Genomic DNA, 21,767 nt, shown 5'->3' with positions numbered 1-21,767 from the left:
GAAGACGGAACCGTTGCCACTCTCGTACCATAGTTGTCGTGGCAAGAGCACCTGATGAGATGGCCCACGTGACGACGAGGTATCATGAGAAAAGTTCCCCTTTCTTCCTTGCCACAAATTTTTTTTTTTTTTGGCAGACTTCCCTTAGTTGACCTCTCTCCTAATAATCAAAATTTCTTTTTACGTCCATTTTCTCTTCTCACTTTTCGTTGCTCACCAATTTTGGCCGTGTCTCATGAGGTGATCCTATGCTGGAAGTCAGCCTGTGTCAAACATTTTGCTGTCGGAATACCTCCCGTGACCTTCTCCGCCGCAGTTGCGTCTCGATCAGATGGGTTTCGTGATGCTACTACAGCGTGGATAATAGAGTGATATGGCCATTTATACCATTGCACTATCCCCGGCATATGGACAAAGCGCAAGCTGGCCAAGTCCTGTACTGATGTGACCATGTATGCGAGTCTCAAATATCCTTGCCTTGATAGGCTGGACTGCTCCACCGAGAAGGCAGTGGTACACGCCTTAGTGGAACGAGTATCAGGGTTCCTATATCTCCACCCTTTGTAGGCTCCTCGATAACCTCCCAATGCTTCCAGCTCTTCATATCTATTGCAACTCTCGAAGCTAACCGCGGTGCGGCTACTTGTAAATCGGAACTCCTATGATAGGCAGCCTTTACCACTATTGCTCCCCCTCGTTCCGCTTGACCTTTCTCCAATCACACTCTGCTAGCCCTGCTCACACTCGACACATCGCGCAGTCAATCGTTTTCTTGAGAATATAACGAGAGCCTTTACACAATGCCGTTATTGTCCTACAAGCTCTAAGCTCCCAGGCACCTGTGGCCTTGCACCTTAGGCATACGCCTATCATCTCGAGGAGAATACCTGGGACACCCATCGCTATGCGTGAAAGGAACAGGGAGACAATGAGCGCGTACCGGTGTGAAAACCCTGTAAGGGTGAAAGGGAGTTGCGCCAACAATACTCATATTCTCTTGCGCTTCCCTCTCGATGAGTCCTGGAGGCCCCTCCACGCACCTTACGTCTAGCCAGCGCATCTACTACGCACATAGCCGCCCGAGCGACTGCCCACACAACCCCATCAAACTCTCGCATCCACGTCCACGTTTCGACTAGAGCTTAGGAAAGTCAGGATTCGAAGTATCGTCATCATTATCAATCATTGAGAATATCGAACAGCATGCGCAAGCTGATGGAAAGACAGAGTAGTGCTCAAAATTCATGAGGGTAGGTCGGTAGGGAGTTGATTCAACCGCAGCCCGCATACCTGCTGCAACGTTCCCTGTTCGGTCGGCCGCTATACCACATTGAGTAGTCCATGGATATGAGGAAACTTCCCAAGAATCCCTCGCCAGGTAACACCTTTCGCCTTCACACTCCATGCTGGTAGGCTCTTTGGTTGAGTTATGTCCATTCCCGAGCTCTTTCGATCCATTCTCGATATTTGCAAAGCATCAACGAGCTTTTCCTAGCCCTGCTGCGCCGCCTTCATCCCCATGGAGCTGCATCCTGTGTTGTGTAGCCCCCTTGTGCTCTCAAGTTTAGTAAGTCGCGAAAGTTGGCTTCTGGTCGCTTCTCACGCAATAGGACCCATCCTATTCGCGCTCTGGGCCCCCTACACGCCCTGCTTAGAATAAACGTCGCGTCTCAACAAGTTCTATCATCTCTTCCAGCACTGCTCCACCCCTGGGTCATCAACACCCCATCAAGTACACACTACCTACCGTCGGGTCATTCAACCTCTCCGAACCATGCCCTATATCAGAATCGACGAGTCTTGATAAACTGCGCAATACTACCTGGGTCTGTGCGGCCAACCGCCCTCTTCCAATACTTCCTTTTACCAGAACCACCCAGCCACGACTAGCACCAAGTCAACCACCGGCATCGATCACTAACCTATCCTACGAATCTTCGCCTAGTGCGCACTACTACACACACCAGATGCGGACTATCAGCCTAGAACCAACCGCACTTGATTCACCGCGCTCTCAACCGCCATCACCCGCCATCACCCGCCGTCACTGACCATTACCCCATGCCTGAACCAAGTATGCGCTATCGCAACTAGAACATTCCCCGCGCCAGCGGTTCGGGAAACCTATTCGCTTAATCACCAAGCCAATCACACTTTCGAACAGGGCTTCAAGCTACCCACTCAATGCATACAATGAATCAAAGAGAGGACTGCAAGTCTGTAGCATTGTCTTTGATCCTTCTGTTCGCAGAATGCAGGACTAAAAGCAAGCAAATACCCAAGAATCCCAAGAATCCCAAGAATCCCATGGGACCAAACGCGGCAAACTAAACCAAGCCACTTTCATAAGAACACAGCAAGCACAACATCTTAGAATTAGCACGTAAATTTGGACCTCGTTTTCAAACCTCTGGTTTCATCAAAGTGTCATCGCGGGGGACTAGACCGAGCAGTAGATCATGACATAGTCTTGCACACTACCTTGGCACAAATCATATAAAACCCCTTTACGTATGATTTTATGGAGTCCTAAGCTGAGAACTAGAAGCTACGAATGTATGATAATCAGTAGTTTCCGGTTCGTAGCTAGTCTTTCTACTAGGATGCATCATGACACCAAAAACTAAACAATAGAGAATAACAAAAACGGAAAATGCAACACTCCAGGCGATAAAGTATGAACAAGAAACTACTCCATTTATTGGCTAGGTTGTACCCAACAGCCAACTGTCATCTTCTATCATCAGCAATCCCACTCACCACCCTCGAGCAGACTTTGGCTAGCAACAAAGCTAAAGCCTCCAAAGGGATCCTGTTCAGCCAATATAAACTCGTCGAAGCCTTTCTTCGTAGCCACGGGGCTCAAAGCTAAGTCTGTAAACTCAGTCGCGAAGTTCTCCGCAAGCTCTGGATCCGTGATAAGTGGTTGAATTGGCGGCTCAAGTTCTCTTGCCTCTAGCTTTTTCCAGTTGATCTTTCTGAAGAAGCGATGGGATTTGATAGTCTGAAGATCCTTGGGCATGTTGGCGCCTAGTCGTTTCTTAGGCTCTTTGCGAAGCAAACGCGTAAGTAGATCTTTGGCGTCAGGACCAAGGTAGTAGGGGAGGACGAGCTTCTGCTTGACGATCTTCTCTTGAGTCTTGGCATGGTTGTTTCCGGTAAATGGGGGTGAGCCGGTCAGGAGATCAAAGCCAAGCGCACCGAAGGACCACCAGTCCACAGCCATGCCGTACTCGGCTCCCAGAATGACTTCAGGCGCCATGTACTCGACCGTACCAAGGAACGAGTGGGATGTAGTGTCGTCGTCCACGGCGACTTTGCTGAGCCCAAAGTCGGTGAGGAGCAGATGACCTTCTGAGTCCAAGAGGCAGTTTTCAGGCTTCAAGTCTCTGTAAATGACACCGACGGTGCGGTGCAAGTGATCAAGCGCGAGTACCATCTCCGCCATGTAAAAGGCTACCGTGTCTTCAGGGAACATTCGCTCGCTAGCAAGATGGTGAAAAAGTTCACCGCCTTGAGCATACTCGAGTATGAGGTAAAGCTTCTCATGGTCTTGAAATGCGTAGTACAGCTTCACAACGAACGGGTGGCGATTGACACTCTCAAGAATCGCGCGCTCGGTCTTGGTCTGTTCAATGAGCTTCTTGTGCACTGTGAGGGATGCCTTACGAAACTGTTTTTGCGCAAAGAGACGGCCAGTTGCATGTTGTCTGACCAGCAAAACAGTTCCGTAGCTACCTTTTCCGAGACATGTCAGGGGGTCAAAATCTTCCGCAGTCATCTTTCGCATGCTCGAGTTTCTCCGATCGATCCCATCTGGAGTCAAAGTCGATTTTGACGCAACGTCTGGGCTAACAAAGTCATTTTCTAGGTTGACTTCGTAGCTCTCCATTTCGGTTCGGTCGCTGTCACTATCAAGTCCGGAGATACTGGCATTGCTAGAGATACCTGACCTAAGCGGACCAACCAAGGACCCTTTGCCGGGGGAAACGAGTCTGGGACCGAGATTAAGTGCTTCGAGCTGCTGCTTAAGCGCGCTTATTCCTCCGGCTGCTGACGATGGTCTCAATGCTGGGCTGCTTGTGACACTTGGAAATCCAGAAAGGGTAGGTCCGAGACGTGGGGTTGTGGCGACTGAGAAATCGGACTCTTCTCCACAAGACGTTACAGGCGTCTGAAACCCTCGGATGGTGTTTGTGGCAGGTGCGCCGGGCTTCATTGCCCGTTTCTTTTTCTTCTTTTTCTGTGCTTTGTTCCTCACTATATCGAAGTCTAGTTTATTAGTAACGGACTGTTGCTTCATATGTGGGGGGGACTGTAAAAGACGCTTAGGAAGCGGGGAGGCAATATTGATGGGCGGAGTTCCCAACACCGGTTTTGGGTCCTTTGGCGCATCAATATCCATCCCTTTGGCTCCGTCTGTGATCATTTCCGCCCTGGCTGTTGCGTAGTGGAGGCCTTGCTTTGTTTGCCCTCCCACAAGATGGGCATCGTCTTGGTCGAAAGTGAAGAGCGCCATAGCTCTGAATTTCTAGAAGATTTGCAAAACGTGATTTGCCCGTCGAATATCGTGAAGTCGATTTAATACTACTGTTACTTCGTCAGCACTAGCATACCCGAGGGGTTCGGGAAATGACGCACGTCCAGCCTCTTCTTGTAAAACTTGAAGTTTACCGTCCGCCCAGTCAAGGCGGACCTCCCACTGCTACACACCAAACCAGCGACGCGAAGCTCGCGTCAGTCTTAGAGAGGCCGAAAGCCAAAACGATGTTTGGAACTGCGCTGACGGCTAGAAGGGAGGCGCGAGGGGTGTCGGTGGTTGCTGTGCCAGAGGGGGAGCCCATAGATGGTGATGTAGGAATGATTGAGTATCGCTGAGTAAAGCCAGGCGAAAGTCCTAGCTAACAGTTGCTTGAGATAGGTGATGAATGTCGCGTCGGTGAAGGACGTTGTGAGAAAGGCCACAGAAGAGGCTGAGAAAACCATAGGGTTTAGGTATATTTAGCGCCTTGGCTGCTTGGCACGTTTTCTTAGGAGCCCAATGGCCGATTTCATCTTTCTATCACTCTTCACCCCTCAATAACTCATACTCCTGTCGAATTACTAACACCCGTTCTGACCGACATACTGGCTCACGCCTCTTGAGCCGACATCGATGCCCATCTATGAAGCCACAAACGAAGTGCTTCATCCGGATCACCAAAACCCGAGCGAGAACCCTATGCTCCTTATTATCACTCGCGACGGAACTTAAAACTGATCTGATCTGCGACAGAGTTTGGCATCCCTTTGCATCCCTGAAAATTCCAGCAAGAGTGTTGATAGATCAAATCTATCTTGGCTAGGCTCCGTGGCATGTGGCAATTGGCTGTCCAATCCCCTAGAAACCTTGAAAGCAACCTTAGCAATACAATGGGCTACTAAAATCTAGGAGGCGTCGACCAACCTCTCGCCGCGAGATTTCCAAGATATTCAGGGTTACGTCATGAGCCTGTTCACCCCAACAAGTAGTTGGTTTCTCAACCTTGTCAAACAGACTTATACCAATGAAGAGCGCGCATGACATTGATCCCTCTATGCGGTCCTTCTGATCTTCTTTAGCCCCACTCAGTGCATGCTGAAATCTACAGTTCCTTGACGAGCAGCAATTCTTGCTAATCCTGTATCCCTGGTGACCTAGATTTAGGTAAGTTCTGAAACGGAGAGGTGTCATGGTTGACCTCCATGGTTGTCGCAACGAGAGTTATTCGCCGAACAAGTTCTCAGAGAAGCAAAGTGAACTTCTGCATCTTTTTTCAGCTAACATGGAACACGACAGGGTATTTTAGGACAGAAATGCGCACTCTACTAACTCTCGTCTTTATTCCAATAAGAGGTTTAACAATTTGACTCCACTCTGGTTAAGTTCTACGTTGTACGATAGCACGCTGTAAGAGAACGTGAGGAAATATGTCTGTTTACTTTACTGGTCTGTCAAGCCGATCAAAGGTCAATGTGCGGATATCCGAGATGTGCTTTTCGTCCTTTGGCCTGCTTCGACTCCGGCAGGAATGGTCTTCACAACTGCGCAGTCCGTTGCAGCTGCAACGTTTACCCACGGAGTTCCTTCTAGCCCCGGATAGATCCCCAACAAGCCTAGGGGTCTGCTTTTTGACACAGCCACCTCCTCTATTTAGCGGACGTCAGTTGTAGATTGGGGGTAGCATGCAAGCCTTGTTTGATGAGCCTGCAGTTCGCGAGCCATGTCCTTGTGGCACACGTCCGAAGAAGGAACCCTGGTGTCCATCTTTGGCCACCCAAAGAACACGTGCATGCTGTGCGAGCGGACTTCTACCTGCCTCACCTCATCACAAACCGAACATGATTCGGGAGAAGGAACGTGGCTGCAGAAATTCGGTTCTCCGTTCGTGTTCTGTTAACGAGTAAGACGGAAATCGGAACACCACGATTCCTTGCGGCGCGGTGCAGGCTGGAATAGTTCTGTCTTGATGTTAAGACAATCCGTTTGTGATCGGCTTTCGAACCTGCATTGTACTTGTAGGACCGTCTCGGCCCACCGCAGTCTTGAAAGGGGAAAGGAGTTGCGACTACGTCTTAGAGTTTGGAGGGTTTTCTTGCACCGGCGAGGCGCTTAGTTAGTCTTCCGCATGCCGCTAGTGGAACGGTGAGAATGGATGAAACACCACCCTTGCAGCTATTTTAGGTGCTTGTGCTCTTGACAGGTCGGGAAGCTTTGGGTTCAAACGGGAGTGGGTGCGGGAGGATCCCAGGGTTGTCTACCCAAAAAGGCAGTCCAGTTCCCACCTGGGCATGTTCTGACAGCGGAGCACAAAAGAGGAGACTCGGTAGCTCAACCGGAGCCTCGCAACGAGCTTGACTGAAACATCTGCATTTGCACTGGCATCAGAAACTCAACCACATTTCAGCCATCAGCGTTAAGACCTCAGATGTGTCTCGACACTAAGCTCGTGTAAAAGAGTGGCTTTTTGCCGCTTGATGTGTGCTTGAGAGCTTAACCAGTCGAAGAGCTGCCGATCGATCTAACTGAGGCTCGACCCTTTGCTCTCTGGGTCCGATAGGCGGTCAACGCTTATCCTGAGCAAGAAAAGGGGCGGTTCGACGCCACCCATTGGCGCTGTACCTGCATAAGAGGCATGGTCAGCGCTCTGGTTTTAGCGCGTTTGAAACCGCTCGGGGCGCTGGCCTGTCTGCTCCACTCCATGGCTTTTTGGATCTCACCTCACAACCACATGCTCCTCCGGCTGCCTACGGAGAGGCCACTGGAATGTGGCCTAACGATGAAACCACATGGCGCGCGACAACGGACCCCATCCATTGTCCGTGGCTGAGCACTTCTGTCCCAATTACCGACTCGTGGGTTCCGACTGTTTCTTGGGGGATGTTTCAAGAGCTTGTCGCCCAGCTATATCTATGGCTACGCCGACCTGTTCCACATGCTCGCTCACCAGCTCAGTGCTTCCTTCTCCTTCTCTTATAAGCTTTGCAAGAGTCAAAGTCATTCGTTATCTTTGCTCTTCTTGATTGCTTTCATCATTCTGTTCATACTATCGTTAAGCTGCGCTTCGACATTCGTTACTATTTACCATTCATTGATCGCGCATCTACTGCAACATGAAGACTTCTCTCGCTCTTCTTATTTCTGGGCTGGCTGCCCAACAGGTTGCCGCAACCTGGGATATTAAGGCCAATCACTTCAAGACGCCACAGTACAACAACAATGAATGTAGCGACAAGCAGAAAGAGGGTTTCAATTGGGGTGACCTCCCTACCGGTGGCTTCTCGGGCTATGGTGATTTCAACTTTGGAGGAGGCTGGACTTGTGCAAACAGCTTCGGCAAGAGAGATTCTCTCACCAAAAGAACATTTGGGTCTAAGTAAGGATATTCAGACTGGAGCCTAGATCTTTGCTGACCTACCCTCAGATGCGTCAAAAACTCTTGCACCAAGGAGAAGCCAGCTGCCTTCGACTGCAGCAAGAGGAAGGATGGATTCTCCATCACTGAGATGCAAGTCTCTGTCGAGTTCGACTGCGATCTCGAGTGGCATTACAAAATGCCTGACGGTGGTGTCTGCAAACATGTCACTCCTTGCAAGAAGGAGGGCACAACAGTAAAGAATACCCAGTGTGGAGGTGCTCAGTCAGTTGAAGTTTACCTTGGCAATCATAACGAGCAGAAGGGAGAATGCGAGATTGGACTTCATCACATTGGTTTCGACTGCAACCCGGGATATGGCGGCAAGTCGTCCACCATTATCATCTCAACTCCTACACCCACTCCATCGCAACCTACTGAGGAAAGCTCGTCCGTCCCGATTGGCCAAAGTTCTTCAGTCCCGATTGTTGAGAGCTCCTCAGTCCCTATTCCCGAAAGCTCAACTCAACCACCTGAGAGCACAATTCCATATACCTCACTTCCGACCCCAGAAAGCTCAGCGCCCGTTCCTGAAAGCTCTGCTCCTTATATCAACAGCTCTATTCCTATCCCCGAGTCGACGACTCCCCCAGCTCCTGAATCAACCCTGGTCTACTCAACTGCTGTCGAGTCAACTGGTGTCTACTCTTCGCCAGTTGAGATTCCTTCATCAAGTGCCTTACCGCAAGAAAGCTCGTCATCGACCGTAGAGCTCACCACCAGCATCATTTATAGCACAGTCACCAGTACCATTACGAGCTGTGCTGATACTGTCACCAACTGCCCTGCAAACCAAGCCTCAACTGTTTACGTAACTTCAGTCATCGCCGTTGGCACCACCGTCTGTCCCGTGACTCCAACTGGCCCCCCAACCCCGCCAGAATCTACTACCAGTTCTCCTCAGCCAACTGGTCCTTCCACTCCTTACAACCCTCCATCGGTTCTTCCACAGTGCATGAACACCTGGCTGGAGATCAACTCGGAGTGCAAGGACAACACAGACGTGAACTGCTACTGCAAGAATGCCGACTTTACATCTAACGTAATCGAGTGCGTGAAGGCTTGGTCGACTGATGCTGAGATCCAACAAGCTCTTTCTTACCTTGTCGGTATTTGCGCGTCATATGTGCCCCAGAACCCAGGTCTCATCACCAACTGCCCATCCACTGTTCCTCTTGGCCCAACCAACCCCTCCACTCCTGAGTATTCGCAGGTAGTTCCATCTGGTTCTGCTCCACCAATGACCACTGCGGCGCCTACGGGTGTCCAACCAGCTGGCCCAGTCACCACAATCATTTACCAGACGACCGTGACAGTCCCATGTTCCTCTGCTGGTAGTGAAATCTCCGGTTCAAGCACTGTCTCTACCATCTCCACCGCTGTCACCGTTCCCCAGGTAGTCTTCACAACCAACAGCCCAGGCCAACCCGGTGTTACTCAATCCGCGCCCGTGAACCTCGTTCCCGGCACTCCAGCTCCGATCCCCGCCGTCACCACCGGTGCTTACCCTCTCCAAAGCAGCCTCGGCACTGTGATCGTCCCAGGTGGCAATGCGACTGCAACCACCACCGAGCCCGCTAAGTTCACTGGCGCTGCCTCGTCAGTCAGCATCAAATACACGTCTGGCCTCTTGGCCGTCGTGCTCGCTCTCTTCGCTTTGTAAATCTCTCCCACTGTAATGTGTATCTACGATATACTCTCCCGTTCGCAGCTCTTTCTCTTTCTGTGTGTGGGTAGTAAATATCAGTCCTTGTCTTTAGCGATGGATGGTCTGGAGTGCGACAAAGGCAAAATTTCCTTATTAATTTTTATTTCAAAGGCATTTTCAGGCGCTGGAAATGAACGGCTTCAATGAGAGTGCAACTCTCATTGATCGCGCATGTGGTAATGGACCGATGGACAGATGATGCGCATAACACATGTATCTCCTCTGAATAGTTGTAGAAAGAAATCAATGCTTTCTTGCATACTTTATTCCCATTGTTAATTGCAAAGTATCACGCAACACTGTATGTAAATTGTTAGAACTCTTTACAAGACAGGAGAGAAGGTTAATAGGATACTTGTCTCTGCCCTAAATTACCCTTTCCGTGTTACAACACACTCTACATTCAATGCAGCCTGATGATGAGCGCTCGCTTGCAGTCGGGACTTGCTTTGGTGTTGAACAGCCAGATCATCTGATTGGCTGTTAATAGATCTGTGCGCCGACGTCATCCGGCGAGCCGCGCAACTTTTCTGGCATCCCAGTCTGGTTGTTGATCGACTTTCACTTCACCCATGCCCGGGTCGATGCGCTGTGTTTAGCAGGCGTCAATACGGCGGCAACACCATGTCTTTTGTGGTTGAGTGAGTCAATATCCATTCCTAAATTAACTCTGTCCGAGGTAGTGCTAATAAAAGCTGTTTTCTAGCCAGGTGCGCCGGATTGACAGCCAGCTAGATCGGCTACAGTTGTCAACTACACGGCCAGGCGAGAGCTTCTCCATAACCGCCGAGGAGGCACATGACCCAGAAAAGGCGGCGCGAATCACGCAATTGCAGGCGCTGATTAAGAATCTGTCGACCACGTCGTCTTCGAAGTCCTCCCTCGTCTCCGCAAATAGGATCAACGCGATCCTCGACCAGGCACAAATCTCGAATAACTGCGCCACCTGTTCCCAGTTCTTTGAGCAGGAGGATCCAGATGGCTTTCAGCATGTGCAGACGTCGTATGAACATGAATTGGAGTGGTTGTTGCTGAGTAAGGCTGCCACACAAGCTTACGGCGAGGTCCTGAATATCATCCTGGAGCAGACGATTCCGTTGGAGGACGATATCTGGTATTGGGACGATATTCTTAGTACATATCGGTATGCTGGGCTATACTCCATGCAAACTTCTCCGATACGGCTGTGGAAATGGTGGCAGGAAATCTACCATGACGTACGGTCCAGAGGAGTTGGCTTAGCAGACGGCTGGAGGCAATTCTATGGGATTGTTAGAGATGCCGCACGGGAACGATCGATAATGGAAATCCAGCGTCGGGTTGTGTCGCCTCTTGCGCTGGTCCGGAATGAAGGGAGACGAAAGCGCGCAGCATTGAAGCGGATACGGCTGATCAATGCGAATGCGTTAGGCATACTTTTGGGCGAAGGCCTTAGCAATGAAAGGTAGCCCAAAACACTGTCTACACATGGTTTACGGTTACTGACCATTTAGTTTCCACGAAGAAGGGCTTCAAACTCCAGGCACGTTTGGGACACAAGACAATCGCCATCGATGGAAGACTACTGTTGCGAAGAGCATTGCTCTCATGGATGCTGTTGTCCAGAACGTGAGAGACGTTGATCTGTCCGTCGACAAGTTCGATGATGCTGTGGCCGCTTTTACACAAGATGACCAATATTACGAACTGCATGAGCCTTCGGGAGAACGGACCGCAACATCCCTGAGACCTGCTGATGTATCACAACGCCTTCAAAATCTACTTACGGTCGGGTTGTCCAGTTACTCCTCGAGTTTCAATTCGGTTGTCAAGGAGAACGGCCGGCCGTCGCCTCTCATCCGCTACTGGCTACCTGCGTCTATCCTCCTCATATCCTCAACCACGATCCTCCGCATCGTGGCTCACCGAAAGGAGGAGATTCTCTCGTGGATACGGGGGTTTGGCACCACAGTAATCGACTTCTGGACGAATTGGGTTGTGGAGCCCTCGAAGAAAGTCATCGGCACTATCCGTCACGATGAAGGCAGCGAGGTCGCGATTCTTAGCAAGCGCAGCCTTGAGGGAGATCGCGCGAGTCTTGAACGTATGGTCGTTGACTTTGCAGTCGCAAATCCAGATGGGCCCTCACTCAATGAAAGCCAGATCGCTGATATCCGAGCCAAAGTAAGAGAAGGTGATCTCACGCCGGTTTTGAGGGTATACGAAAAGGATCTTGAGAGACCTGTAATGGGTGCCATCCGAGGAAATCTCATTAGCGCTCTCTTGATCCAAATCCAAAAGACGAAGGTAGATGTTGAGGTTGCCATGAGTGGCATTGACTCTATTCTGAAGAGTCAAGAACTTCTCTTTGGGTATGTCATTTCTCTTCCGCCCAAGCACAAGGTTAACTCGTACAGATTCATTGGCTTGACTCCTGGGGTTCTTGTCAGCATCGGTGTCTACAGATGGCTCGGCGGTCTTTTCAGCAACCGAACTAGCGTGCAGAAGTGGGCAAGACAAGGGCAGCTTCTGCTGATATTGAGGTACTACAAGCACCCTTCCCTTCTAGCGGGTCATCGGCCACACTAACCGCCCTTTAGAAACATCGATCGCATTCTAGTAGCAGCCACACCAACGGAGTTTGGAGAGATATCATACAGAGACCATGGTCTTTTACTATGCGAAGTTCATCTCCTGCGACAGGCAGCAAGTGGGGTTCTTCCTCGAAGGATATTTCACGACTTCTTGCGAGAAATCGATGAGCTTGTAGATGTACGGTCGGGACTGGAGCGACAGCAAAAAGTCGTAGATCGCATTCGATGGGCGTACTCAAAGTGGTTCACGTGATGGTGTGGGGCATTTGCAGGGAACGAGCGAGCCAGCGAGTAAATAAATAGGGCTGTCTTGGGTGGTGAATGGATCCATCGCCACAAGACTGCAGACGCATATATCATGAAACTAAATTAGTAGCATGCCCAGCGACATTGTGTGGGAGTCAGTCGGTATAACGATGAAGCATGAAGTGGCAACGGAGATCTGGGCAAATGCGGCGGCGGTGACCTCGTTCGCTTGCTTCCCTGGACAGATTTGCTTGGCGCAGTTTACCTCAACGTCGACCTGCTGTACCTGGGCCGTACCACATCCACAGCTGCCTTGTGAAAGCCCGACAACTCTGTACACCCTGCCCGCGACTATCATTCCCCTCCGCGACACATATACAAGGTCGCCTTGCTGCCTGCACTCGCATCGACGCCACCTTTCTATCTCCCCGCCGTCCAAGTCTGACACTTTATCTGCTTCCGCCTCCCGCCTTCCGCAAAGAAAGCTCCCGATCCAGCACCAAAGCCGTCGAAGGCGGGTGCTACGCCGCTTCCTCCCAACGATACGCATCACTGCGAGCCTTGCATAGAGCCTCAACGACATAATGGCCGGGACGAGGAACTACGATTTTCTTGTAAGGACTCCTCGCATCTTTAAACCGCAAACCGCCACCCCCCCCCCCTTCATGCACCATCACTAACGCACGACCTCCAAGATCAAACTTCTGCTAATCGGCGACTCGGGCGTCGGCAAGTCATGCTGTCTACTTCGCTTTAGTGAAGACTCGTTCACACCGTCTTTTATCACGACAATCGGCATCGACTTCAAGATCCGGACCATCGAGCTCGATGGTAAGCGTGTCAAGCTGCAGATATGGGATACCGCGGGCCAAGAACGCTTCCGAACTATCACGACGGCATACTATCGGGGCGCTATGGGCATCTTGCTTGTGTATGATGTTACGGATGAGAGGAGCTTTAATAGTGCGTCCACACCACCATTCCACAATCACTGAGGCAGATGCATGCGCATTCTCCCCATAATGCGCATAGATTTAAGCCTCAAGCCCGTTTCAGACTCTACTCCCAGTGCTGACAACTCATTCCCAGATATCCGCACATGGTTCTCCAACGTCGAACAACACGCCACCGAAGGCGTCAACAAGATCCTAATCGGCAACAAATGCGACTGGGAAGAGAAGCGCGCAGTCTCGACGGAACGTGGCCAGGCCCTTGCCGATGAACTCGGGATCCCCTTCCTAGAAGTCTCGGCCAAGAGCAACATCAATGTTGATAAGGCGTTTTATAGCCTCGCGGCTGATATCAAGAAGAGGTTGATTGATAGCGCGAGAAATGAGGGTCCGGCGAATACCGGGGTTAATGTAGGGGAGTCGAGTGGAGGAGCAGGTGGGATGGGTGGAAAGTGCTGTTAGAGCGGATGTGGGAGTTGCGGGCTGGTGGAGAAGGGTGGGAAGAGTGCGAAATGCGATAAACAATATCGAGAGTTTTGCAGTGGTGCAGGGCATCAGTCGAAGAAAGGCAAAGCCCTTCTTCGTTTGTAATGGCTTGGTTAGATTGGAGTGGTCAGTGGTTCGTTGAGTCAGCAGAAACAGCAGTACAGCAGCAACAAGGTGCGGAGCAGGGCTACGATATCACACATTGATCTTTTCTTGAGCGCTTGGTCTCAAGAATCCCCGGGTTATTTTCTTAGACTCTTTTTCTTCTTCTTAAATTCCTTCCTCTTTTCCTTGGAGTTATCGAGACGGGATGGGGTTTGAGTATCTTCCTATATCTTAAGGTCCGTTTCTGTCTGGCAGTGTCTGCTTCTTGTTAATGGCATCTTGTACATGCATGCTTGCACTTCTGCTTCGAAAGAGCGATGTGAGTGTCAGTCTTGACTGTCTGGGAAGTTGTATTGTGCTGGACTTTGTGGTTGCTGTGACATAGTGGGATGAGAGATCCACGTTCTGTTGTGTGTGTGTGTGTGTGTGTGAGAGAGAGAGAGAGAGAGAGAGAGAGAGGGAGGGAGCCCAAGCAACAGGCTAATCTAGTTATTTAAGGAAACTAATACTAATATACATAGATCGAGTGCGCGCAGTCCATCGGCGTCTGCTTCTCGACCTTGCATATCGCTTCACAAACATCTCTCTCAACACTGCAATTGGGTCATAGAACGAGGGGGAGAGGAGAGTATAGCTATAAATGGATGGCAGGGCAAGTATCAGTGCTTTCCTTATTTTTACCAGGACGCTCATATTTACCAGGACGTCTTCTCTTTGCGGTCGTGCTCTTGCAATTATCTTCACTCTAGGCCGTCTAACCGAAGTCAAGTCCCAAGGGGGTATATTCAATTATACTTCTTCTTCCTCCTCACCCTTCGTCCATCACCCACTCCCAAGCCCCAAACCCGGTCTACATACTCGCCTTCCCACGACTCTCAAACGGCAGCGCCAACACCAACAGCCCCGCCGCCACAAACAACGCGCCACTGACATACACCGAGGCCGCCGTCTCCAAATTCCCAAACATGGCAATAATCGGCGCTATAATGCCAAACACACGATTCACACTCGCCGTAATCGCATTCCCTGTTCCCCTATCCTTCGTCAGAAAAATCTCGGGCGTATACGCATACAGCACGGCGTACATGATTTTAGACATGAAATTATAAGCGCAGTTCCAGCCGAAGAGCGCGGAAGAGGTGACCGCGGTAGTGCTATAGAAGAGGAAGACGCCAGTTAGGACTATGGAGACCGAGATCGTGCCTTTGCGGCCGATGAATGAGGGTTCGACGAGGAGGCCGCCGAGGAGACATCCGGGCACCCCGAGCACAGCGATGATGAAGGAGTTGCGATAGGTGAGGTAGGTGCTGCCGTCACCGAAGTCTGCGCCACGTGTGGCTTGGATGAAGGGGAGGAAGGCGTTGTAGAGGGGAAAGCCGAGGCTGGAGCAAAGTTAGTAGATGTGCATGTTCGGGGGAGGAATATTCCAGGGGAAGGGGAGGGGAACGTACCCAATGAATGCCCAGATGACCGTAATAAGGGAAGTACTGAATGCAAGTTTCTTGGTCGCAAACAGCGCTTTAATATGCGTCAAATCTACCTTCTCTAGATTCCTTTCCAGCGCTGCCCGAGCCTGAGACTGCCGTATTGGCACCGCCAGTTCACCCCCAGCCAACTGCTCACAAACCTCTAAGTCCCCAACGTCAAACCTGACGTCTTCCCATTTCTCTTCGCCACTTCATGCACAATCTTCACCGCATCCGCATCCCTCCCCTTCCCTATCAAATACTTCGGACTCTCGAAAATCGTAAAACACACAAAGCGTAGGAAAAACATAATTATGGCCACGCCGGCCATGATGATCATGAAGTATCTCCATCCAATGTTTTCAGACTTCGTGCAATGCGTATATGTCTCTTCGCACGTCAGATTCCCGAGTAGCGGCCACGCTACCAGTGTTGCGAAAAACATGGGCTAGCGCCCAATCGATGCCGAAAACCATCAACAAGTACTGATGACTCCCAGGCAAGAACTCCAGAGGAATCGCGCTATCGACAGGCAGATTTCCTTCACAAGGTCACCTATTAGTTTTGCATAAGACTACGAAGAGTGAGACACGATTCTAGCGCTCGAACAACGACACGGAGCGTTTCAGAAGGCTAGGTAGAATACAGCTCACTAACTCTTTATGATCCATCAGTCTTCTTGGTTTCTTTCGCTTTAACCTGTTCTCGATCACGACTGATGCCATGGGTTCCCCTCATCATATCGCAGGATCCGCTTCTCGGCTCTTCCCAGAAGACAAAGCGTCTGCTGAGTACAAAGCCCTTTCCGTGATCGCCGAGACGCTTGCACACCCCCAGCGGACACTTCTCAGTGCCTTCATCCAACACGCCGTTGACCGGGAATTTGCGTCTCGATTTTTTCTCGATGAGATCTCTGGACAGAAGAAGGCTACCGTCTCAGAATTTTTAGTTGACTGGGCTAGTCTTCTCAGAAAAGGTTCGCCACTATTGACTCATTTGAATATTGCTAATGTTTGCCAATAGTACGCCCTGTTGCTTCCAAAGATTTGGAGGAATCGCTAAGGCGACAGATATGGCGAAGAGATGGTGGCCAATGTTGTATCTCGAAAGTTCAACTTGGAAAAGACAACAATGAGTATCCTCTGTTTGTCTATGTCTTGTCTCCTTTACTGTTTCATGATGGAGATATGGCTCAAAATGTACGTCTTCAATTATGTTCACCTTTTGCTCCGCTGACTTCTTCAAAGGGAAGGCTTTACAATATACTCGCAGCCTACATTGGGGAGTTACAACTGCAAAACCTGGGCTCACTTGAAGATCGAAACATCGCCTCTTCCAGACCCGATCTCTCTGATCAATTGATGCTATTATCTCCGCGGATGTATGAGCATTTTGCAAACGGGAGGCTCTCTTTTGAAAGCCGTCCGCTAGAACCTACGAAGGACTCAGTAAGGCTCCATTTAGTAATTCCAAGTATTTTCCTAACTTAGGTAGGCCCAGTATTTCATGAAAGTGAATGATTTCATTCCTGTTAACCAAGTCGAACACTTTCGTTTCATAACACTGGAAAACAAAGCTGTCGGTCTCGCGTCTCTCCCAAACGCCCAGCTTTTCGAAGTACATCACCGATTCGCAGATGCTTTGGCATGGCTAGAAGTATTGGAACATATGAAGCCTACCCACCACTCGCCACACAACTTAAAAACACCAACCATGGCTAGGTCTTCTGCGGAGGTGCCGTCGAAGAAAAGCTGGATCCAATGGTACATTCAAACTGTAACCCAAATCTTTCAAAGCCTCTGGATTCATACTCCGGTATTCTTTCGAGCGTTTGCATACAAGCGCCTGGCATCGATTGCAACTAGGCTCTACGGATACACTGGTTCAGAACGGATTCATCGACTCCCTTTCAATCTCTACTTGCGGGTGGGAAGTAGTCATTGGGCATCGAAGCACCAAGCAGAATTCGAGTCGCTTCGGCTTGTGGAAAAGCACACGCAAGTCCCTGCGCCAAGAGGAATTGATGCTATTCAGTACTCTGATTCTTCCTTTCTCCTTATGACGGGTCTTTCAGGGAAAGGCATTGGGCTAATGCTCGCCACCATGACCGACGAACAAGTAGACGCAGTCGTACAAGATCTCAAGGGATACATCGCTGAACTACGACACATTCCCAACAAGACGGGCTCGGGATTTCAAATATGTAACGCTCTAGGTGGTGGCATCTTGGATTGGCGTATTGGTGATTCTCAACGCAAAGAGCTGAGGTTTCAAGATGAGACCGCTTTCAACAAATGCTTGACACATGACCTCCCTCTCAACGAAGACGCCTGGAAACAGATTTCGAGACCACATAGCGCGAGACACGATATTGTTTTCACGCATGCGGACCTTAATCTAAGGAATATACTTGTTGATCGGAATGGAAAGATATCCGGCATAGTCGATTGGGAGTGTGCGGGTTGGTTCCCAGAGTACTGGGAATATTCAAAGATGCATTTTACGGTACGACATACCGCTCGATGGATTGCAGATGTTGTTGACCAGGTTTTCCCTGGCTACCGGGACGAGTTGTATGTAGAGGATATGCTTTCCAGCATGGCCCCTTCCTGGTAGAGTCCTATCTGTGCCTTTTTGATTTCCAGAAGTATCGATAGTTTTGTAAACCACAAGGCGCTGTCTGCGCGTTGAATCTTCGCGTGTTATGCAGCGTCAAGATACTCTAGGTCTTTTTTGTACTAAGATAAGGGCTGGAAAATCGGGATCTTTTACATCAGATTAGGATGCTGACATATAAACCACAGTACTGACCATGGGACAAATCATCAATCTAGCTGCTTCCAACATTCTGAACACCGGTTTCATCTGGATGTCGGTCAACAATATAAGCCGCGTAGTGAGTTGGTCTCTTGAAAGTTTGTACGGAAGTTGTGAGATTGAGCAACGCTGCCATAGTCTTTCTCCAACTGGCACGTCATCTACCTTCAAGCCATGACGGCAGGAACCACCTTGATGATTTATCAAAACTCATAACAACAGTCAACGCTGATGCTGAACAATCCCGAACGATTAGTCCCTCTTCTTGGAGTGGGTCTTCGTACTTGCTCGAGCTCCTCGGCGAAGCCTGCACTTGCGAACTAAGTTTATCGCCGCGTCATTGTCAGCGACTACGGGAAACCCATCTACAAGGCAAACTCGCAAACTAGTCTCCTTGCTGCATTGGAAGACTTCATTGAAGGGTACAAGTCGTTACACAGGCGAGCTAGCATACTACAATATGATACCTTACCGAACAATCGTATAGTTAACGAAGACAAAAACAATCCCTCCTGGCGCGCGTTCTTGATCGACTTGACCTCGCGATCAAGGAGCAGCGCGAGAAGTTTTCGGGAGCACGTGGAAAATTGACACACCAGCGTTTATGGCGATCGGGGTGCTTCTAGACGATAAGAAGCATTCATTCATGCACAATCTTGAGTCATTCTTCTGGGTCCTCTTTTGGATATTTATTATAAAGAAAGAGTCGTCAAGCGCTTCAACAAGTGGAACTCTGTTGGCGCAGAAGAACTTGCCAAAATTAAGCAGGGAATAGTAACTTAGGTGCTGAGAGCGATTTTCTCAAAACTTTAGAGGCAAACTTCACCCTTTATTACAAGCCAATCATTCCTTACATCACCAGATTACGGAGGAGGATGTTTTCCGATGGCAGGAGACGGAAGAATCCAGACCCGACGCTGTATTTCGAGATGTAAGGGATACTCAAGACTGCACAGGACAACCTTAAAAGAATTAGGAGGATGAGTGGCAGCAGCACCAAGATAGGGGCACGGCATTGAAGTAGGAGGCGAGCAGTTGGATGAGGGTAAAGGAGAAGTAGGGAAGGCGATAGCAGGAAGGAGGGTGAGCATGCTATCACTTTAAGTAGGCGCTGTGCTATATCTGGGTTTCAATGAGGTGCTGAGGGGAGCTGCAGGCCCCGAAGCTAGAATGTCACTCCAGCGAGGTAAGGCTCTACTCTGCATATTAAACGAGCAGAGTTTATTAAAGCGGCGACTCGAGACTACCGAAACTGAATGCATTTCTACATAGATATAGACAAGGTATTCCAGGATATCCGATTTGCATGTGTTGATGTTGGATTGGAGCGAGATCAGTGAGATCGGCAGAGCTAATTGTGCACTAAGATAAATCACGTGCATAATGCGTCCAAAAGCGCAAGTATTAAGTTATCAGATTTGGATCAGATTAGAATCGGACTGCCCAATGATGTCTATATCCGCTATGCTTGATAGTACATGAGTGTGCTGCAGCATTCGACCATCCAAAGCCGGCAGAAGCGCAGCACTGAAACCTTGAATCCAAGAAGCTGTCCCTTACTTCCACAGCTTGCTCAAACTTGTCGCCTTGTCATCGTGCTTGTTGAGTACCTTCGCGGTCGCAAGATCGAAGTCCTCCTGTGTGACATGCACTCTCCTCTCTCTCAAAGCATACATGCCTGCCTCGGTACAGACACCCTTTAATTCAGCGCCAGAGCAGCCATTCATCTTCTCCGCAATCTTGGTGAGGTTGATTCCACGGGTCAAATTCATACTCCTCGAGTGAATACGCAGAATGTCCGCCCGTGCCTCGACGGTTGGAGGGGGAAACTCGATCTTTCGGTCAATGCGGCCAGGTCGAAGCAGCGCAGGATCTAGGATATCCAGGCGGTTGGTGGCCATGATGATCTTGATGTTCTTCGTCGGCTCAAAGCCATCCAGCTGGTTCAGCAGCTCCAACATAGTTCTCTGCACCTCCGAGTCACCGCCGGAGCTTCCTTCGACTCGACTCGACCCAATGCTGTCGATCTCGTCCATGAAGATGATACTTGGAGCGTGTTCTCGGGCCATGACGAACAGTTCTCGAACCATGCGGCTGCCCTCACCAATGTACTTCTGTACCAACTCGCTTCCGGAGACTCGAATGAATTTACAGTCGGCGTGATGGGCTACAGCACGAGCGAGTAGTGTCTTTCCTGTCCCTGGCGGGCCGTAGAGCAAGACACCTTTTGGTTGCGCGATACCGAGGGATTCGAAGAGTTCGGGATGCTGCAGACCAAGCTCGATGACCTCCTTGATCTCTTTGATTTGTTGATCCAGGCCACCAATCATGTCGTAAGTGCTGTCGGGAACTTTCTCTACCATCATTAGCGAGACGAGGGGATCGACAGATGATGGCAGCATTTTTTCGAGCTTGTATGAGTCGCTGAGGAGGGTGACGCGCTTGCCGACAGTGAGTTTGCTGATGTCCACATTGTCGGAGATGTCAACGACTGAATGACGAGTCAGCGGCACATCTAAGCAGGTACGAGATGGTCCGCTCACCATATTTGCCCTCTGGATGTACCTTGACAAGCACTTTCTTCGTGCCCATGACCTTCACGACCTCGCCGACATAGGACCCGGGCTGCTGTAGAAGACCGAGCTCCTCTCGCAGTAACCGCACCCGCGAGTTGTAGTCATTCCGCTGAGCCTCCAGTCTCCGGAGAACCGCTTGCCCTTGTATAATCTCGAGCTTCATACTCTCGATCTTGTTGTGGAAAAAGGTATCGAGCGCCATGGTTGTGGCGGCGCGGGCGACGAAACAGGAACGGGCAGTGTTTGCAGAGCGTTCAGCTCCCAGGTATCTGTTTAGAGACTGCGGGATAGAGTGTAAAAGTGCCGATGATGGCACGAGACCGTGTTGCGACGAAGAAGTGGGCGAGGAGAGGGGATTGGTGTTGTCGTAGGCGGTCAGGTACGGCAATGCTGCGTTTCACAGGGAGCTTCTCGGAGCGGATAAACCTCGCAGCCGCTGAGCTGACTAAGCTATACCAAGATCGCTTGAAGCAGGGTTTATTTGCAAGGGTTGCTCCAAAGCCCGTTCCAAGGGTTGTTCCTTGCTTGGGGCTTCCCCCACAGCAAAACACTGACGGTGGCCGTGAATATATCTCCCAGGACCCTTAACGTACAACCCAGATAGAACTCTGGTGCACTGTACGGGTCTCAAATCATGGGCTTTGCAAATTGCTGTGACGTGAATGCGTGTGATCTGCCTGTCTTATCTGGCACGGGTTTAAGACTGATCGGAACAACCCCGGAGAGAGCTACGGCGTGCTCATGATCCCCCAGACTGTGTCATCTGTACAGTTGCACCGTTAGGGCCTTTCACCGCCTCCGGAGACACTCCGTGCGATTCTGCGTGATATGAATTCCCTGTCCCCGCCCTGTCTACGCCGCAGACGCCTGACGGTAGAGACCTGACGTCTGTCAACAAACACCAAG

General features: G+C 50.2%; 7 protein-coding genes across 7 annotated transcripts; 3 read left to right on the top strand and 4 right to left on the bottom strand.

The window, feature by feature from the left end:
* Window positions 1-2,509: 2,509 nt before the first annotated feature.
* Window positions 2,510-4,946, bottom strand: BDR25DRAFT_257596 (kinase-like protein). The gene is made up of 2 exons (XM_033686488.1): window positions 4,642-4,946; window positions 2,510-4,590 (listed from the first exon to the last, which is right to left on the bottom strand). Exon 2 carries the CDS (start codon window positions 4,517-4,519, stop codon window positions 2,744-2,746), a length of 1,776 nt encoding a protein of 591 aa, XP_033550114.1. The 5' UTR covers window positions 4,520-4,590; window positions 4,642-4,946; the 3' UTR covers window positions 2,510-2,743.
* Window positions 4,947-7,227: 2,281 nt separating this feature from the next.
* Window positions 7,228-9,900, top strand: BDR25DRAFT_257593 (uncharacterized protein). The gene is made up of 2 exons (XM_033686487.1): window positions 7,228-7,895; window positions 7,944-9,900. The coding sequence occupies exons 1-2, from the start codon at window positions 7,633-7,635 to the stop codon at window positions 9,595-9,597; spliced, it is 1,917 nt and encodes a 638-aa protein (XP_033550113.1). The 5' UTR covers window positions 7,228-7,632; the 3' UTR covers window positions 9,598-9,900.
* A 366-nt stretch (window positions 9,901-10,266) lies between these two features.
* On the top strand, window positions 10,267-13,873 carry BDR25DRAFT_323846 (NCA2-domain-containing protein; the record flags this gene model as incomplete). Its single annotated transcript, XM_033692121.1, has 7 exons — window positions 10,267-10,283; window positions 10,349-11,086; window positions 11,136-11,993; window positions 12,039-12,164; window positions 12,222-12,446; window positions 13,219-13,424; window positions 13,551-13,873. The coding sequence occupies 7 exons, from the start codon at window positions 10,267-10,269 to the stop codon at window positions 13,871-13,873; spliced, it is 2,493 nt and encodes an 830-aa protein (XP_033550112.1).
* An 841-nt stretch (window positions 13,874-14,714) lies between these two features.
* BDR25DRAFT_387418 (MFS general substrate transporter) lies at window positions 14,715-16,010 on the bottom strand. The gene is made up of 3 exons (XM_033698056.1): window positions 15,652-16,010; window positions 15,454-15,631; window positions 14,715-15,384 (listed from the first exon to the last, which is right to left on the bottom strand). Exons 1-3 carry the CDS (start codon window positions 15,911-15,913, stop codon window positions 14,853-14,855), a joined length of 972 nt encoding a protein of 323 aa, XP_033550111.1. The 5' UTR covers window positions 15,914-16,010; the 3' UTR covers window positions 14,715-14,852.
* Window positions 15,740-18,203, top strand: BDR25DRAFT_341390 (uncharacterized protein). The gene is made up of 4 exons (XM_033693602.1): window positions 15,740-16,444; window positions 16,492-16,667; window positions 16,716-16,916; window positions 16,963-18,203. The coding sequence occupies exons 1-4, from the start codon at window positions 16,192-16,194 to the stop codon at window positions 18,082-18,084; spliced, it is 1,752 nt and encodes a 583-aa protein (XP_033550110.1). The 5' UTR covers window positions 15,740-16,191; the 3' UTR covers window positions 18,085-18,203.
* Window positions 18,204-19,140: 937 nt separating this feature from the next.
* On the bottom strand, window positions 19,141-19,376 carry BDR25DRAFT_352700 (uncharacterized protein; the record flags this gene model as incomplete). Its single annotated transcript, XM_033695049.1, has 2 exons — window positions 19,141-19,226; window positions 19,283-19,376. The coding sequence occupies 2 exons, from the start codon at window positions 19,374-19,376 to the stop codon at window positions 19,141-19,143; spliced, it is 180 nt and encodes a 59-aa protein (XP_033550109.1).
* Window positions 19,377-19,696: 320 nt separating this feature from the next.
* On the bottom strand, window positions 19,697-21,239 carry BDR25DRAFT_332892 (26S proteasome subunit P45). The gene is made up of 2 exons (XM_033692791.1): window positions 20,829-21,239; window positions 19,697-20,776 (listed from the first exon to the last, which is right to left on the bottom strand). The coding sequence occupies exons 1-2, from the start codon at window positions 21,061-21,063 to the stop codon at window positions 19,842-19,844; spliced, it is 1,170 nt and encodes a 389-aa protein (XP_033550108.1). The 5' UTR covers window positions 21,064-21,239; the 3' UTR covers window positions 19,697-19,841.
* Window positions 21,240-21,767: the final 528 nt, after the last annotated feature.

The sequence above is a fragment of the Lindgomyces ingoldianus genome, assembly GCF_010093535.1.
Source record: "Lindgomyces ingoldianus strain ATCC 200398 unplaced genomic scaffold BDR25scaffold_9, whole genome shotgun sequence".
Classification (NCBI taxonomy): domain Eukaryota; kingdom Fungi; phylum Ascomycota; class Dothideomycetes; order Pleosporales; family Lindgomycetaceae; genus Lindgomyces; species Lindgomyces ingoldianus.
This window is presented reverse-complemented; position numbering and strand designations above follow the sequence as displayed.

Coding starts and splice junctions, on each gene's coding strand:
- BDR25DRAFT_257593 (XM_033686487.1), top strand. CDS start 7,633: ATGAAGACTTCTCTCGCTCTTCTTATTTCTGGGCTGGCTGCCCAACAG. Junction 7,896..7,943: donor AAAAGAACATTTGGGTCTAA/GTAAGGATATTC, acceptor ACCTACCCTCAG/ATGCGTCAAAAACTCTTGCA.
- BDR25DRAFT_387418 (XM_033698056.1), bottom strand. CDS start 15,913: ATGTTTTTCGCAACACTGGTAGCGTGGCCGCTACTCGGGAATCTGACG. Junction 15,385..15,453: donor GTCATCTGGGCATTCATTGG/GTACGTTCCCCT, acceptor ACTTTGCTCCAG/CCTCGGCTTTCCCCTCTACA.
- BDR25DRAFT_341390 (XM_033693602.1), top strand. CDS start 16,192: ATGGGTTCCCCTCATCATATCGCAGGATCCGCTTCTCGGCTCTTCCCA. Junction 16,668..16,715: donor ATGGAGATATGGCTCAAAAT/GTACGTCTTCAA, acceptor ACTTCTTCAAAG/GGAAGGCTTTACAATATACT. Junction 16,917..16,962: donor TAGAACCTACGAAGGACTCA/GTAAGGCTCCAT, acceptor TAACTTAGGTAG/GCCCAGTATTTCATGAAAGT.
- BDR25DRAFT_332892 (XM_033692791.1), bottom strand. CDS start 21,063: ATGGCGCTCGATACCTTTTTCCACAACAAGATCGAGAGTATGAAGCTC. Junction 20,777..20,828: donor ACATCCAGAGGGCAAATATG/GTGAGCGGACCA, acceptor CTCGTCATTCAG/TCGTTGACATCTCCGACAAT.
- BDR25DRAFT_257596 (XM_033686488.1), bottom strand. CDS start 4,519: ATGGCGCTCTTCACTTTCGACCAAGACGATGCCCATCTTGTGGGAGGG.